Source organism: Gambusia affinis, linkage group LG09, assembly GCF_019740435.1.
Source record: "Gambusia affinis linkage group LG09, SWU_Gaff_1.0, whole genome shotgun sequence".
Classification (NCBI taxonomy): domain Eukaryota; kingdom Metazoa; phylum Chordata; class Actinopteri; order Cyprinodontiformes; family Poeciliidae; genus Gambusia; species Gambusia affinis.
This window is the reverse complement of record NC_057876.1, coordinates 13,498,671-13,515,742: the sequence shown is the minus strand read 5'-3', so window position 1 is coordinate 13,515,742 and position 17,072 is coordinate 13,498,671. Positions and strand designations below refer to the sequence as shown.

The 17,072-nt window shown below is 38.7% G+C and overlaps 2 protein-coding genes across 4 annotated transcripts in view; one reads left to right on the top strand and one right to left on the bottom strand.

The window, feature by feature from the left end:
- Nucleotides 1–123: 123 nt before the first annotated feature.
- cdx1a (caudal type homeobox 1a) lies at nt 124–6,037 on the bottom strand. 2 transcript variants are annotated; one of them, XM_044128072.1, is made up of 4 exons: nt 5,987–6,037; nt 5,451–5,909; nt 3,777–3,925; nt 124–1,445 (listed from the first exon to the last, which is right to left on the bottom strand). In XM_044128072.1, exons 2-4 carry the CDS (start codon nt 5,785–5,787, stop codon nt 1,254–1,256), a joined length of 678 nt encoding a protein of 225 aa, XP_043984007.1. In that variant the 5' UTR covers nt 5,788–5,909; nt 5,987–6,037; the 3' UTR covers nt 124–1,253. The 2 variants fall into 2 exon arrangements, with proteins under 2 accessions (XP_043984007.1, XP_043984008.1); XM_044128073.1 differs by lacking the exon at nt 5,987–6,037 and having other exon boundaries at nt 5,451–5,915.
- A 5,761-nt stretch (nt 6,038–11,798) lies between these two features.
- Nucleotides 11,799–17,072, top strand: part of pdgfrb (platelet-derived growth factor receptor, beta polypeptide) — a 33,146-nt gene continuing 27,872 nt past the window's right edge. Inside the window, exon 1 of one of the 2 annotated variants that reach the window (XM_044128055.1) lies at nt 11,799–12,278. The gene's annotated coding sequence lies outside the window, so the exon portion shown is untranslated. The remainder of the gene's footprint in view (nt 12,279–17,072) is intronic. The other variant, XM_044128056.1, reaches the window with a different exon arrangement.

Genomic DNA, 17,072 nt, shown 5'->3' with positions numbered 1-17,072 from the left:
TTCTGCTCTGTTCTTTCAGTTTCCTTTAAACCAAGCATTACTTCTCTAAAATTCTAAGTTTGTTATTTTTGTACTTCAGTTGCATGCGCATGTATGCAAAAAGCAGTAAGCAGTTTCCATAAGTCAGATAAAAAATGACCACAAGAAACATTTTAATGCAGCATACAGTTAACATTAGACCAAGCTGAACCCAACAAACTTCATTCTTTTTGTTCCTTCAAACAGAACATGTGAAAATGTTGTTTCAGTGTTTCTTGACTGACCAGCACATACAGTGATGGAATGACATATTTTATAGTACAAAATTGCACTAACTTGTCACACTTAAATGTGTCAGATCACCAGCCAAAGTTAACCAGATATATTAAAATTATGAATACATTTGTCAAGGGAAAAAAAACCCTTTTCAAATCATCGGACCCTAAAATCTATTGGTGGCAACATCTGTTATTGTAATACTTTCTGAAATTGTATGTAATTGTTGTGCAAGGTGTATGGAGGCATTCATAAAAATAAAAAAAGTTCACTTTTTAGTCAGCAGTTGTTAGGTTTTCATCTTAGAGCTCTTCCACTGCTTAAATTTATCCTCAGGCACTTTGAATTATTTTCGAATTGTGGACTCTAACTTGATCTAATGCAGTTTGATCTACAGTGGCTAAGCTGTTGTCCTGTGGTTTGTTGTTTTTTTTGACAGCCTGGACGAGGCATTGTAGGCTCTCACTGTGGTTTTTGGTTTTCTTTATACATGATATTACTTTCAGATATGATGAACGTCAATAACTTTGCCATCTGTTTTAAATCTCCTCAGAGGTAAAACATATTGGTTTATGTTTCTCACATAAGGGCAGGTTGTTTTGCATAGTTTTTTCCTAATTTCCTAACATAATTTCTTTTTTAAATTTAAATATATGTTTATATTAACTCAGGTTCCCTTTGTCTGAAATTAAAACGTGTTTATTATCCAGTAAGAAAAACAAATAAAAACCCAGCAGAAAATTGTAAGGGGGCAAATATTTTTTCACAGCATTATATAGACTCTAAAATTGACAATAGATATGTGTTGATCTGATAATAGTCCATACTTGTACAAAATGTGAATGATTTTTTAAGGTTTTACAACGTAGCTTCACACTGTAAAAAAATGTATTTGAGGCATCAGTGAAATGAACGATTAATCACTTTGTGTTGAACTCATAAAAACAAAATACTATTTACATTCCGGATACGCTCTCTGTCTCAGCTCAGGAATCCAGCTAGTACTCCTCTGTCTTTATGTCCGACAGCATGCTGGTGCCAGCGCCGGGGCTGGAGGTAACATGGGCCTCAGCGAGGGCACTGAGAACCGGTGGGGTGGGAGTCGTCGTGGAGGCCTGCTGGAAATGTTGCAGCTTCTTCCTGTTGATCTTTCTTTCTTTTGCACGTCTGTTTTGAAACCAGATCTTCACCTAATAAATGCAAACATCAGAAGAAATCTTTACTTTATGTTGATAAAAATATCTCTTATAAAAGGCCGCAAATGCCATATGACAACACGTCCTGTTTTGCTTTCAGCTGTTTCCACAATGCTATTTTGGTAGCTTCACTTAGTCATCTCAAGCTGGTATGCAGACGTAGTTTTCCATCGGTAATCATGTAAATTGTCACCTTATCAGCAGCAACCTCGTCGTATTTTATTTGGATTTTTGGGACAGACCAACACAAAGTGGTGTATAATTGTCAAGTTTTATAAATGAATATCTCAGAAGTGTGGCAGCTGTGAGTCTTTTGACGCGGCCTGTCGCAACGAGCAATAAATCAGTTAATCGCAGGATGAATTAAAAAGAGCTCAATAATTTCCATACACATGATTTATCTTTTATTTTATTTTCTTTCTTTGTACCAAAAACTGGATGACCAAAGTCTTCAATCTGGTGCATTGTTCTCAACTAGCTCTCTTTTGAAGGACAAGTTTGTTTACAGAGATTTGATCATTAATTTCATTTGTTGTTTCTATTGTTTTATTTATTTATTTTTGATTATTTTAAATGTATTGTAGTTCCAGTTTTATATGTTCATTAGAATTTAAACTGCACTGATCTTCGATAATATTTTCTTGCATTCTTATGCCATACCAATGTGTTACTTGAAAATAGTCTCAAAATGACAATATTATCATATTAGAAGTAATGAGCCAAGAGTAACTGACCATGTCATTCTAACACATAGTCTATACCATCCAATTGTACCTCTAGATGGATATTTAGGGTTGTTGTTCTGCTGAAAGGTGATCATCCATCCCAGTCCCAAGAGTTTACAGCCTTTAAGATTTTTTTCCATTACTGTTTTATGTTTATTTTTCCATTAGATCCAGATTTGTTGACATTGTTGAAGAAAATCATCTCCACATCATGCTGTGTGGTCTGCACAAGATCTTATTTTATCTGAACTTTTCGATGGTTTTGTAACCTAACCTTTCTTTAAACTATATGGAAAGAGAGAAATAACTTTATTTTTGCATGGATAGATTTCACTTTTGGGATTTGTTTCTAATTGAAAACTATTTACAGTATCGTTATCCTTTCACTTTAGGAACACACAGTACTCTTTGTTTCACTGTCACATTAAAACCCAATAAAATACATTAACATCTATCATGATGTGGCAAAATGTGGAGAAGTTCAAAGGATGTGAACACTTGTGTGAGTTTAACTCTGTGGTTAAAGCAGCTTACCCCACCCTGTTGACTTGTGGCTAAGTTTAGCAATGTTGTGTTTCCTAAGAATTACTTTGGGTTTTGCAAGTATTACACAAAGCTGTGGGTTTGGCTAAATAAATCAGCAGGCAGAAAGACACATTAGTATGAGCTGCATTAAAAAGCAAGAGTGAGCAGTGCACTGTCATGGCTACTAATGCACTTGGCCACAAAACACTCACAGTTTATGGGGATTTTCAAGCATTGGAAATCTAAACATGGTTGCAAAAGTATCTGCATTCTAATGTACTCAGTTTTGTTGTGTACTCATTTCACATTTAACTGCAATAGAAAGAAAATACAAACCATTCAAAAATAAAGTTGTAACCTATCTGAGAATTACATTTTATCTCCAACATTTAAATATTAGTGACAGCTACCTACCTATTTAAAAAAAAAAAAAAACCTGAACATAGGGGCACTCTTATCACTCTGTAGATTTTGTGCTTAACCACACTGTGCAAGAAATGAAAACTTGTGAAATAAGTCTGTCAAAATTTGAAACAGTTTCTTCTTTTCTTGCATGACTAGAGATATTATTATAAAAGTTGTTAGAAATCTTGTTTGATATGTTTGTATCTGCCTGACAGGGCAAAGTCACATATGGACACTTGTTATTGTTGCCATAACGTTGCAAAACATACACAATATTGTCATTTATTAGCAAATATCTTATTAATAGCAAAAAAAAGCATCCTGCAAAGACTGTGTATACGGTTCTGTATCACTGTTGCCTTCAAAACTACAAATGTACAAACTATTTTTGCACATTTTTTTGTACATTTTTGCAAATATATTTACATATATATGTAGATAAATTTTTGTAACCACATTTACCACTTTTTTATATATAATTTGGCACAGACGAGCTGGGATGACACAACTCTGTAACTATTAAAATTGCAGTCTTAAAATTTCTGACTGAAAAAATATAATCTAAAAGGCCTTTAATTACACCAAGTTGCAAAAACTCCCTAGATCATAGTTTGTTCTTGTGGTTGGTTGTGATTTGCTGCTGTTTAATGTGTCGCCTCCTTGTCCTCACCTGTCTCTCGGAGAGTCCTAGAGCCATTGACAAGTCGGATTTCCTCCTCATGGTGATGTAGCGGGTGCTCTGAAACTCCTTCTCCAGCTCCAGCCGCTGGTGGTCTGTGTACACCACCCTGTACTTGTCCTTTGTCCGAGTCTTTCCAACTGAAAAGCACAACATTTTTGAAAAATATAAACACTGTTGAAAGCAAGAGAGATTAAAAAGAAAAGAAAAGTGTTTTAGTGATTTCTCAAAAGTTACTTTTGATACTGTTTCTTGGAAGAGTTCTTTGGGATCCAGAGCTACTTTTTTTTTACAAGATCCTGCAAAGGTTTAGAGGGATATTTCTTACTGAGCTCCAGACTTATGCTAAGTATTAATTTGTGTATTGAAATTATTTAACCAAAAACTGTTGTGCAACTGCACTTTTGTATAAGTTTGAAAAAGAGAACACAAAGGTTTACCAAATGTCTGTGGCTGCAAATATGGTTTGGTATTTAATCTTTCACACTTGTTCCATTCATTTGAATATTATAGTATTTGCATGATTCTCAAATGAACAAGAACCACTGAGAAAACCAAGGATCTGTAAGAAGTGGACAGATTTCTGTTTTAACAGATTACATGTTTCTGGTCATGGATGCACTGGCCACATGCTGCTGTTGAAGCTTCTTCCTGTTGGCAGAGTCTTGCAGAAAAACTTTGCAGAAACTAGCAAAAGTTTTGAGTTGCTCCACTAAAGTGTTTTTTTCTTTCTACAATGTCCCTTGCAGGGTTATGAAGCTGTGTTAGCCATACTTGTAAAGCAACAGGAAACAATGTGTCAATGAGTCACACGTGGTGAGAGAAGTGGCCAAACATGTCTGGAGCCAACTTTTAGGTCAGGCGCCACTTAAATCCTCATCAGCTCTATTAATCATGCTAATACTAACTAATGTAAAGACTCCTCTATGCGCCGCCGTGCTGCTTCTCCTTATCTCTGTGACTTCTGTTTGGATTGGTGTTTTCACAGGCAGCCATTCATTCATTCAAATGTTCACCCACTCAAGAGTTATTGACTGGAAAATTTTGAGCATGTGAGGGCATCGATTGAGGCAGATCCATGTACGCACCCACAAAGGGAGATAAAGATAAAGCCTGAATGCTTGCTAGGTGGAAGTGCAGTTTGACTTCCTCTGCCATCTTGCAGGGTGATTTGTCAATGTGTTGGACACACCCAGTGGACAGAGAGGGTGGGGAGTGGTAGCTGTGCAGACTTCATGGCCCTTACTGTTAGCTTTGCAGTGACATTTGAAAGCATGGTGCCAGAAGGGACAGCCGAACAGTGTGATGAATGCACGTGTCTCCAGACTGACTTAACTCACAGTGGATAATGTGGCTGTCTAAGGAAAAAAAAAAGCATGCAGTTGCCTGTGTCCTCTGCTAAACTGTTGCTTCTTATGTTGCTGCACTGCGTAATGACTGAAAAGTTTATCAAGATGATGCCTTTCCTGTTGTACTAATAGGCTGACATCTAAGGCGTCTGATAAGCTGCAAGATAACAGTATACATGTTTAAGATGCGTCAGACTGCGTGTATGTCAGAGAGAGGCAAGTGTTTCTTCAGAATGTGTTAATGTAGAAATATTAGACTACTAAAATATAAAATGCTTCTCCTGCAATATCATGTTGAGAATGAATAAAGCTCTACCTGGAAATGGCTGTCTGATGGGCTCAGGTGGTCTCCTCCTGGAGCCGAAGGGGTCCTGGGAGATGTAAGGGGTGAGAGACCCTCCTCCTCCAGCGGCTGAGGGGGCGTTGTTGAATTCCGGGGAGATGTAGTTCGACTGCCCCGCGCTGGGGCTGGGGAAGCTGAAGGGGTATTCCTCCCGTGGGGTGTAAACGGGGTTCCAGGTGGTCGTCGACGGGTCGGCGATCCCCGAAACGGCGTGGTGGTAGCCTGGAAAATCATAAGCAGACGGAAGGTACTGGCTGTGCAGGGACAGCGTCTGAGCCGGGTGCCTCACCGGCTGGGTGTTTGAGTACATGCCGGAGTCCTCGCTCGACAGGAGGGGTCGGATCTCAGGTGAATCAGGCCTCGAGGCGCATGTTCGGCTGCTGTGTTTGTATCCAGCAGGCTTTAGTCGGAGGTCTGGGGCTATAACTGCACCTGAGCGGTGAGGATACACACCTTTATGGATTTACTGCCAAGGAGGTCAAAAGTATCGGAATGACGTCATGGCTTACCTGAGACTCACCTAAGTGTTCAGGCGACGCCAGGACAATGGCCATAACCTACCTGCCATGTCTCATAAGATCCCTTAGATAAGGAGTATGTGAGGAAAAAACTCGTGATTTTAACAATGATTAAAGTGTATCAGATCAGGGTCAGTGGAGGAAAAGCTTCATTTAATTCCTGTGCATTTCACTTCCTTACACCCAAGGCCTTATTTTACACATTCAAACCAAGCATTTAAGAGGAATCATTGGAAATCTTTCCTTTTTCCCTATCCATCAAAATGTTCACCACAAATGAGTCATTTCATTTTTTCCTGTTTTTTTGAGGCGGTTTTAAAATCTGCACCCTTTTCTTGAAAACACTTCACCCAAACTGCATAATTACAGCTGACATGTTTATCAGAATATACACATAAATCTTCTATGCCATCATGGCAAACACACATAATTGGTTTAATCTAATTTATTTCTTTATTTTCTCTTTGTGCAACTGCACTTTTAAGTTTCCAAGACAGTTTCTAAGTTGCAGTGTCTTGGGAATATAAAATTTAGGAGAAGTGAGGAGATAAAAGAGGAAGACTGAAAATAAACTTACCACCACAGCATTAGTGGTGCAGACTGCTGAGGACATTTGTTACAATGATTGAGAGTATTGAAAAATGGTAGTTATAAGGCCAGAGAGATCTTTGTAGACAAATAAAAAAATATTATAGGCTGCACAGTGGCACAGTTGGTAGAGCTGTTGCCTTGCAGCAATAAGGTCGTGGGTTCGTCCAGATTATTTATTTATTTATTTATTTATTTATTTATTTATTTATTTATTTATTTATTTATTTATTTATTTATTTATTTATTTATTTATTTATTTATTTATTTGCTATATCTTGTCTATTTGCGTGGATGGGTGAGTCTATGTACCTAAAAAAGATGGTGTGTTCAGGGTGGGTTTGGTTTAGGGAGAAACCAGTTTATGTTTCTTTTTCTCTGTTTACTATTTGTGTTTACTGTGTTTTCGTTGACCTTATGACTGATGTGTGTCAAGCTGTTGAAATTCAATCAAGAAAGTTGGAATAAAAATATCCACCAGAGGGCAGCAAAAAGAAAGCAAAAAAAATATATATATATATATCCAGGACCAGGTTGAGATGAATTATTTTTTAGCAAGACAAACTGTACTTTTTTCATGCACTGCATATCACCTGCTGCTTTCTTTATATTTTTCTACATTCAGCTGACATCATTCTATTCTACAGAAAGCATTTCTTAATAGTTTAAGCTTGGAGTCTTCATACATTTGAATCTAGCAAACATTCATAAAAGATTCATGGCATTTTCTTGGAGAAAACACTAATCTCCCATCTGTTAACAAGGCCCGTTGTTATGTTAATGGAGGCGGTAATGCTGCTGACCCAAGCATTAAGTGCAATATAAACATCAAAAACATACCATCAAAAGATGGAAATACATTAAAGGTTGGTGCCCAGAAAAACCAACTGTCCTGAAAATAGTCGAATGTGGTTTAACCTCTTAAAGAATACATTAAGGAATATGCTAATGCACACTAAGAAGTATATTAATTCTGACCTTTTCTATCCTGAAACCTCTACTATAATCGCAAGCTTTTAATATCCAGACACCACCTAAATGGCTTTTGATGTTTCCTGTAAACGAAGAGCAGAGGTGGGTTGCATGAACACTCTCTGCTTACTTAAATTAGTGTTTACTTCACGGCCATGGTCCATGTATAGAGGTTCTGTTTAAACAGTGTAGGTTGAGCATAGTTTTTCCCATTAAAGGTCACTGAGGGAGAACTAATGACAGACTTCTGTTCACTTCTGAGCTCACATGTGTCAGACAGAGATCTGCCGTCAGAGTCCTGGCTCTTAGTTCTCCATAGTCTTCCTCTAAGTGGTGCTCTAACCCACAATCTGATTGAAACAATATTATGGACAGGGGTTTACAATATCCAAATGGTGTAAGATATTTCAACACTCTTTGTCAAAGTAGAATTAGTTTCCGGATTTCTGTTTGTTTTTGGTTTCATCATGTTTGATACAACGAAGTTCCTAAAATACTTTACATAAAAATTCAGGAAATTTACTAAAAAAATGTAATAACGTGTCATGGTAATAAATCATATTCCATTGCAAACCTGTTTTTTTTTTGTTTGTTTTCTTTTTACTTGATGCTAGATTTGTATCAAAAGTGCATTCATAGGTTAAATAGCAGAATTGAGTATATGGGTTTCACCAATTAAAAACATCCGTCCTTTCTGTCACTGCCAAATAGTTTTTGGCAGAGGGAACCTGATGCACACTACAGTTTTCAGATTTTTTTTTGGTAAACATTTTTGAAAACCATTTTTCCTCTTCCTTCTATAATCCAAATTAAATGCAGTTCTTCATGTTGGCCATAAACTGAAATGCATGGTTATGTGACAAAAATGTGGAAATGCTTGTGAATAAATACTTTTCAAGGCACAGTATGGAGTCTGACCAAGCATGTTTTCTGTTAACCATATGGCTGTAAAATACAGCATGAGATAAAATGTTGAGAAGAGCAGAGTGCAGGGAGAGGAAATACTTGCAATAACGACGTTGGACTAAGTTTATATTGTGTTTCTACTGCATGTGACAGCTGTGACTACAATTAGTTTTTAGGCTTTAGTTTTAGTACTACAGGCTTCAAACCCATTTTGACATTTGAAATCTTACAAGAAGGGTCTGATCATTTCAGATGTCTTAGAGTTAAAATTTGTGTAAAATGTCACATTCTCATTCCAGTATATGCTGACAACTTTAGAACCCTACACACAGAGACGCTGGGTGGCTCATTTAGTGGAACGAGCGGACCATGTGGCGAAACCTGTGGTTCTCACTCCTGGTTCTCAGGGACCACTGCCCTGCATGTTTTAGGTGTTTCCCTTACGCTGCACACCTGACTTAAATAAGTGGGTGATTAACAAGCTTTTGCAGTACTAGAGGGCATGCAAAAAAGATCATGCAATCATTTGAATCAGGTGATCTACAATAGAGATGGTAGAGCAGTGAGGTCTGGAACTGAGAAACACTGGGCTATGCTGTAGTCTTCTTCGCAGTTTGATTCCTGGGCAAACAAACAGACTGTCCAAAATAATAAAAATGTAATGAGGGATGGGGAGATTATGTAAATGTAAATGTTACTCCCTCATCAAAATCATACCTGGTGTGTTGCTTTGATTCATGGATTCTCACATGGTGGACATTCGGGGTTGCTTAAACCCTTGCTCACACAAAATTAACCCCCTATTTAATAATGAAGACTGTGAAATGAGCTTAATGACACAAAGGAAGGACAACAGGGAGAATGAATTCAGGTGCAGAGGTCTGTGTGGCGGTGGAGATGTGGACAGCAATGGTGGAGCAGAGGTGGAATTGTTGCAGGGACAGGTTTCATGGAGGGTGAGAAAGATGAGGTTCTCCAGCTATGGAAATTTGATCTAAAGGTTATTGTCTCAGGAAAAAGGCAATGATGCGCGATCCAGAAGCACACTGAATAGTTTTGTCTTCATCTCAAGCCTTAAATGACTGAAGCGTAGAAGAAGAAATAAGGTCAGCTCCGGTCCCACTGCGCCCTCCAGTGGAGACCCAGCGCTTCAGAAACGGAACACAAACCGCAGAGAAGCAAACAGTAAGTTTCAGTAAGTTTGGTTACAAAAGGGAGCATTAACTGAACTAAGTGCAGAATGTTAAATGAAAGACAAGCATCTTTAAAACTAAACATCTTCTTGGCCACAGATGTTTGTTCTATTAGTAATAATATAAAACTAAATATTTAAATTTGCATACTTCAGTTAGAGAAGAAGATTTTGCAGATTACTGATAACAATCCTGCATCCTGAAGCTGATTTATATATCGGTACTTTACTTGGAATTAAGTATTTTTTAACTACCATCTTGCTTATTTACCTTAAGTAAAGAGTTGTTAAATAATGCATATCAGTTCTGCTAATATCTAAACTAGAAGGACTGTGATGATCATGTTCCAGGAACTAAACACTAACACTACAGTAGAAAAATTACTAAATGTCAAGAAGCAAAGTCTTTATTTTGTCACTCACATGCATAAAGTGTTGTGTTTCATTTTTGTTTTCTGAATGTGTCCAATTCTCATGTTTCATTTTCTGGTTTTAATTTTCATGTCATTGTTTGTTTAAAATTTTTTTTACCAGCATCACCTAAAATTGATGGGACTCCTGATGAAACAGTTTTCCATCCGTCATTATCATCTATCGTTTGTTTGTTACGGGTTCAGGCCTCAGTATGGGCACCTTGCAGCTCCTTCCTCCTTACTCCCTTCATCCTCCCTGTTGCCTCTCAGAAACGTCACCTAAACTTAAGTTTAACCAGACACCAAATAAACAGTAAACAGCCTTCGAGCTGATTTGTAGAATCAGATGGGCTGAGCAGTGAGAGGATGCACCCTTTACTCAGTCAGATAGACTCAGCATTGTTTTGGCAGAATATTTGGAGGTCCAGCTTGTTAAAGGCCGCACTCAGCACTACGGCCAAATATAGAGCAATAGATGAACCCTTTGTGTCTTCCCAACTGTACTCCATGGTAACTGCAGGCTAAAATTATATATAATAATGAAATTCAAATAAGTGACAGTTCTGCGTCCTGTTTGCAGGCTTCCTATAGATTTCTCACATAAAGATTCCACAATCAAATGAATTTTTTTGCAGCCCTCTTCAAAATTGTAGGTGCAAAATAAATAACGATGGATGGATGGATGGATGGATGAGCAATGACATCTTGAAATATAGGTATTTTTTGCCACACTTCTATCTTTTTTCGTCAAGTAGAAAATATGTGTTTCAAGCTGTAGCTCACCGGTATATATTTTTTTAGTTATTTCAACTCTTACTCTATGATATCAAAGATATTCCAGAATTTGACTGTAGCTCATGGGCAGCTGTTTTAACAAGATGTGTTAATTACATGAGTAAAATTAAATGGTGATCTGCCCTGTGTGGTGTTTCTCCCCTTCTATCAAATAACCGGAGTTCTCTAATTACATCTAACTGGGCTTTTAGATTTACCCTCACAATTAGAGGACAACATGTTACTGTCCAATTTAGCCCTGTTCCCTCCTCCCCTCACTCTGCCTGCTTGTTAGAGGAAAGAAAGCCTTCATCAAGAGTGGGGTCCAAGCCCCTCCTGCCCTGGGAAAGCATAAAATTAGGAGGAGAGCCAATATTTAGGACGTGTTGTGAGCAAGAGAGGAGAGGATGAAAGGGTACGGAGAAAAAAAACAAAAGAGTATGAGAACATACTCTGAGGTAGTTTATGTAATTAATGAAAGACAATTACCAAGAAAAATAGGAAGAAGCTGAAATCAGGTTGTGTTTACTGGCTTCTACACCTCATCCTGGCTGTGTACTTTCATAAACACTCCCCTGTTCCCGAGAAACTGACACAACTGTTTGTTTCCATAGCAGGGCACCAACAGCTCTGCCAAATAACCTTTTTTTTTTTTTTCACTTCTTCTCTGCCCCAACCTCTCACTCTTCGTCCTCTTTCCTTTTCATTGTGTTTGTTGTTTTATGGCAGGGTTAGACGCAGTCCAGATCGGCCGTTGCCAGTAGAGACTGTCTCAGTTCACCTCCAGCAGGCTCGCCTCTCCATTCATAAACAAATCGCTCTGGCTCTGGGGACCTCTGAGCTGCTACCTAAGAACAACAAGCAGAACCTGATCTGTGTTTTTGAAGTTTTGTCTGCCTCTTCTTTCATTTTTGTAAAACTTGCCTCTGTTGCTTTTCTCCCTCTCCTCTCCTCCCGCCTCTCTCTCTTCCTCTCTTGTTCTCTGCTCACTGAGGGCCAGACCACTAACTCCTCTGCTCTGCTCTCTGTGAGGCTGTCAGGGAGGGAGAGTGTGTCTTGCATGTCTCCAGTGGGAACTTTTTTTCTCTTTTTTTCATACTTACACCACTCTTTCAAAGTGTTAGACTGTTTAGTGAGAGAGGAGAGAGAGAAAGAGCGAGGAAGAAAGAGAGAGAGACCCCCATGTTGCTGTGATTTGACTAAACAAACAGCCATTCTCGGAGCGGTACCTCCTCCCAACGTACTCCTGGGACAGCAGAGAGAAACCTCAGAACATCTGAGAGAACCGGACATTTGAAGCAGCGGACCCTGGAGGGACTACAGCTGGAGAACTCTTCTCTCATTTCCCTTCGCTGGCCGGCTTTTTTTTTTTTTTCCTTTTTTTGGGAGGGGGGTCAGAGAGAGAAGACTCAACCGTGTCTGCAGGAGCCCTCTGAAGGTAAGATGTGTTTCTTATCGGTTGGTCAAGGCTGTATGGTAGATGTTGGCAGAACAAAGTTGTTCAGATGTGATTTCACAGATGTCTGACATGGAGAGAGTTTCTTGACTTTATTCTAATCAGATTTAAAAGACTAAGGACAACTTCTTTACCCATTTTGCTGCGTGATACCTAATGTTTTTCTGTCTCTAATAGGGGGCGTCTGTTACCCGCATGCTTCAATGTGTACATGAAAATATGAGCAACCTGTTCAAACATCAACATGTTGATGGGGTTGCATCTCTGCACACACACGCACACACACACATCTCTTCGACAGAGTTTGTCTTCTCGCTGAGAGAAAACATTTGACAAGACATTCTGGTGACATTCACAGACACACACATTGTGTGTTTTACAACCTGTTTGCATGCCCTCCACTTTGTGTTTCACTGCTAAAGAGCCTGTTTATACGACCCTCTTCAGTCACCTCAAGTGAACCAACAATCTTCCCACTAAACGCTGCTGAGAGAATCAATGTTCTCTGTATACCTTCTGGCTGTCCATCGAAATCGGACCCAGCATCCGTGACAGAATCCAGCATCCTCTTCAACTACAAATGCATTCCTTTTGCAGTGATGACACATACCGAGCTTTAATTGAACACAGCTTCACCCTTGCTTTAAGATCTCCAGTGAACCAACGAGCGAGCAATCTGTTGAATAATCTCTTGGCATTTATCTGAGGAGGAGAGTTTTACTGCCAGGAATGAGTTCCCATTGAGCATTTTCTGACTGAGAATACTTAGACATCTGATTTGTCCATTGATGTCAAGGCTAAAAATCTGTTGTTTGTCCGAGCTTTAAAGCTTTTCCAACTTCTCAATCAAATTCTTTATTGTTAGTTTAAGTTTCAGCATGGTTAACCCACAATCAAAAGCATAATGAGCTCTTTTAAGTCTCGCCGTCACAGTTTTATAGACATTTATTGTTACAGCTGCCAGGGTTCTTTTCAATAAATACAATTGAATCCAGGTTTCTTGTCTGAGAGACATCCTCACTGTGCTGTGTCATCTCAGTGTTACAAGGGTGATTCAGTGAGATTATTCAGAGATTCTAATGTGCTGCTGTGTTAAAGTGAGCAGTTCTGTTGGAAATGCTGTTTCATTGCTTTAAAAAAAAGTCACACATCAAACAGATTAAATGAAAACAAGATGATATTGTTTTGCAATTGGGTTGAGGCTGTATTTAAAAGTTTTTGAAAGGGTCGGGGAGTTAAGGAAATATCCATGCAAGAACTTATGCAACAAACCTTCCTGTACAAATATATAAATATGGCATCCATTTAACCATTATTCATTTTTAGCTCTTGAATTAAATGACAAAGACATTGCTTTCTGACATTTCTGTATGCTTTACAAACTATTTTTTATCCTTATAAATGTTTGGTTAATTGTGTGAAGTGAATTAATTAAATCGTTTGCCCAAAACTGTTCTGCCGATATGTCGTCCAAACAAAAGGTGTAAGTTGTAGGACTAAACCTGGTGTATTGACTTATCATTGATTCATGTCTAAATCAAGTGTACCCTTGATACTGGAACTGAGTCTGTAACTCAGTGGGACATTATGGTGATGCTAGCTGTTTAACGGCCAAGACATGTGTTTCCTTCAAGTCTTTTCCATTTCAATGTCACATGTTTTGCACCTGAACTTGTCGGTCCGATTAACAGCACATCCATCTTCTGGAAATAGATCGTTGTCCTTTTTGAACTGAGTAGCTCTAATTAAGCAAGTGATTTCAAAGAGCTTGTCCCACCTTTTATTTGAAGGAGTTTTTGATGTAGTCAGTCTGCTCTATCTGCCAAATCTGTTCTATAGCGAGACCTTTGGAAAACAGCATTTAAACCATTAGCAGTCTGAGACTGTAATGCATGTCAGAATAACTTATTCCTCTAGTACATCTTTGTATCAGGTTTTTAAAAGTGTTGTAAATTTATACATCTCTCATGAAAAGTGGGGATTTTCCTTCCAGTGCGTCAAGTCAGTGGTATGCAGCACAGCTCCTCTGCTGGCCCTGATGCTGTACAGCACAGTCGGCCCCGTTCCTCCCCTTGGCCTGGATCTAATCCTTAGTCATCAGCTGTTTCCTGACTCTCCTGGCTTTCTGCATGCCATCCGCAATAAGAAAATGTGCTTCGCATTAGGACCATACAGAAAACATGTCCGCACTCTCTTAGGGCTCACATGTGTTCCGCAGTGTCGACATGTAAAGGTTTGAGCTCCACATAGAGTTTTTAAAATAACATACTGATCCCATTCTGTCCTGCAGTGATTTATCCGTCACTCTGAGAGCCGAGCACGCAGCTGCTGAGCAGCCGGAGTATGAAAACCACTGTCGTGCTCTTCATATCTGGATGAAATACTGAGTTTGGACATCTTATCACATGCTGACTTATAGCTGACATCTTATCACATGCTTATCAATTCATTGATTGATGAGTGTACGTTTGCTGTGACTCAAAGCCTTGTGGTCAGTTGCCTGACAGAGGCTATGATTCAACCTTCATATTTTTCAGCTGAGCAGTTGGTTCTCTGTGACCCTATCAAACGTTAAACTTGAATCACATAAGTATAATGAAGAGTGCTTTGGATTCCTGCAATCTTGTACTGCCGCCTGTCCATCTGGCTTTTCCCCCCTACCCCACTAACTCAGGGGGAGCTGACAGGCAGCTGCATTTCATCTTCAGTCAGGAAGTTCAGCTGGACAAGTCTTTGAGGAAGCATTTACTTCACTGTATCTTCTTTTCCCTTCTTTTGCTATGACACTGTTGTATTAGGAGAAATAGACACAAAATCCTTTGACCAAATGTTTACTTACAATGTATGAAGCGGTGCAACATTTTCTCTTACCGCCTGACAAGAAATCAGAAACATGTTTCCTGTTTTAGACATCATAATTCTTTGGTGAATCCCAGAATTATAAGGAACATTTGTCCACAAATGTCAGATGGGATTGAATTAATCTGTTTTTGGAACTGCTAGCCTTTAAAGGCAACTTGCCGGTGACTCCTGGTTTACGGTCACTGTCCATGCAAAAGATCCATTTGTGTCTAAGCTTTAACGTTCTGCTTGATATCTTCATTTCTTCCTCAGAATGCCAGCTATCTTGTGCAGTGTAGCAGTTCCTCCTATAGTGAGATGCCCACACTGAATGTAACTTAATGCACGCAACATGAAACTACCATCCCATACTTCACAGTTGGGATGACATTCTAGGGCTTCAGACTTATTTTTTGATTACAAACAATGTGATCAAAAACTGAGATCTTTGTCCCTGAGAGCATTTTAAACTGTAACTTGGCTTTTTAAATTTTATTTTAGAAACACGGCTTCTTCCTTGGTGAGTGACATTTCAGCAGTTTTTAACAGGAATCAAAACAGAAATAAATATCGCAACATTTTAAACTCAAAATGTTGTGACACGTGATTACTAAAGGTAAAAAGAGTAAACGTAGAAAAGTCTGTTAATAAAATGGAGTTAATATGCTACCTTAGACTGGGGAGAAGGACCACGCCTCAACTACTCCTTTAATTACGCAGCTGTCTATATAAACTTAATTCACCACGTCTGTTGCATGCTTTTGAAACCCGCCCTCCCTCTCCCTCTCTTCCTTTTATCCCTTCCTCTTCCACTCATCCCCCTCTTCTTCTTCTCCTCACCTTCATCCTCACCTTGTTCTCCGCTCCCATTAACTCCTCCTTGTTTCAGGCTTCATTTGGGGCAGCCCTAGCAAGGCATAGGGAAGATTACTTCCTGAACACCCCCACACACTATGAGTCTGCTTCCAAGGTCCCATTCACATATCTCCCCTAATGACTCATCCCATTCATGTATTCCTTAGGCCCTTCCTTCATTTTAACTTTATATCTTTGTGGTGTGGTCCTTCTTAATGAAATAATTGTTTTAAAAGTTGGAATATTGTAACGTATTTTTTTAGCATGAGTGACTGCTTTTAACTTTCAAATCTGGAGAACTTTTGCTCATTCTACTTAAAAATAAAATATTGGTGTAGGGCCTCTATTTTTTAGTAAAAATTCAGATTCACATGATGTTACATAGGTGGTGGATATGAGTACATGTGAGATGCACCAGTCAGACATGCACAAGACACAAATCAAAAAAAGCAAAAACAAGTTCTCTGAAGAAAACATCTGTTTCCTCTTATTGGCATTTGAGAAGAAACTACCAACCTTGTGTAGTTTTAACATCATGCAAACATCAAGGTTTTTTTTTCTAAATTCAGTACATGAAGAACGAGACAGGAAGTATTGGTATCAGTCAGATTCGTTTCTTTCTCTGAAATCTCTTTGGGGGATTTTCTGGCCAACAAAAACATATTGGAGTTAGTGATGCAGAGCAATGGGGAAAGAGGACAAAGAAAAACAACCTAATGCTTTTATAAGACAAGCATGTTCTGAACAGCAGAAAACGCAGATTGGGTTTTGCTGAGTTGTTTTACTTCCATACTTACTAAGAAATACAATGGAAAATCACAAACTTCAGATACTTTACCACAACATAAACATGAATTACAAAAATTACACGAGATATTTGACATTTTCTTTTGTTTTTGAAACCGGCTATCTCTTTTAAAGTATCTGAGTATGTAAGTGGAATTTAAAACCAGTCATTTCTAATTGTATTCAGCTGTTTCTGTTCCTTTGGTGGGTGAGGGTACAGGGTGACTGCAAGTTGAGTGAGGGGACTTCACTTCTCATAAAGTTTTGGGGTCTCATTGTCTGGATATAATGAAT

Bases quoted from the DNA above. Each gene is read 5' to 3' on its own strand.
- cdx1a (XM_044128072.1), bottom strand. From the start codon at position 5,787: ATGTACTCAAACACCCAGCCGGTGAGGCACCCGGCTCAGACGCTGTCC. The intron at 3,926-5,450 runs GTAGAGCTTTAT...TGTGCTTTTCAG, and splicing joins CATCAGACAGCCATTTCCAG to TTGGAAAGACTCGGACAAAG. The intron at 1,446-3,776 runs GTGAGGACAAGG...TGCATTTATTAG, and splicing joins TAGGACTCTCCGAGAGACAG to GTGAAGATCTGGTTTCAAAA.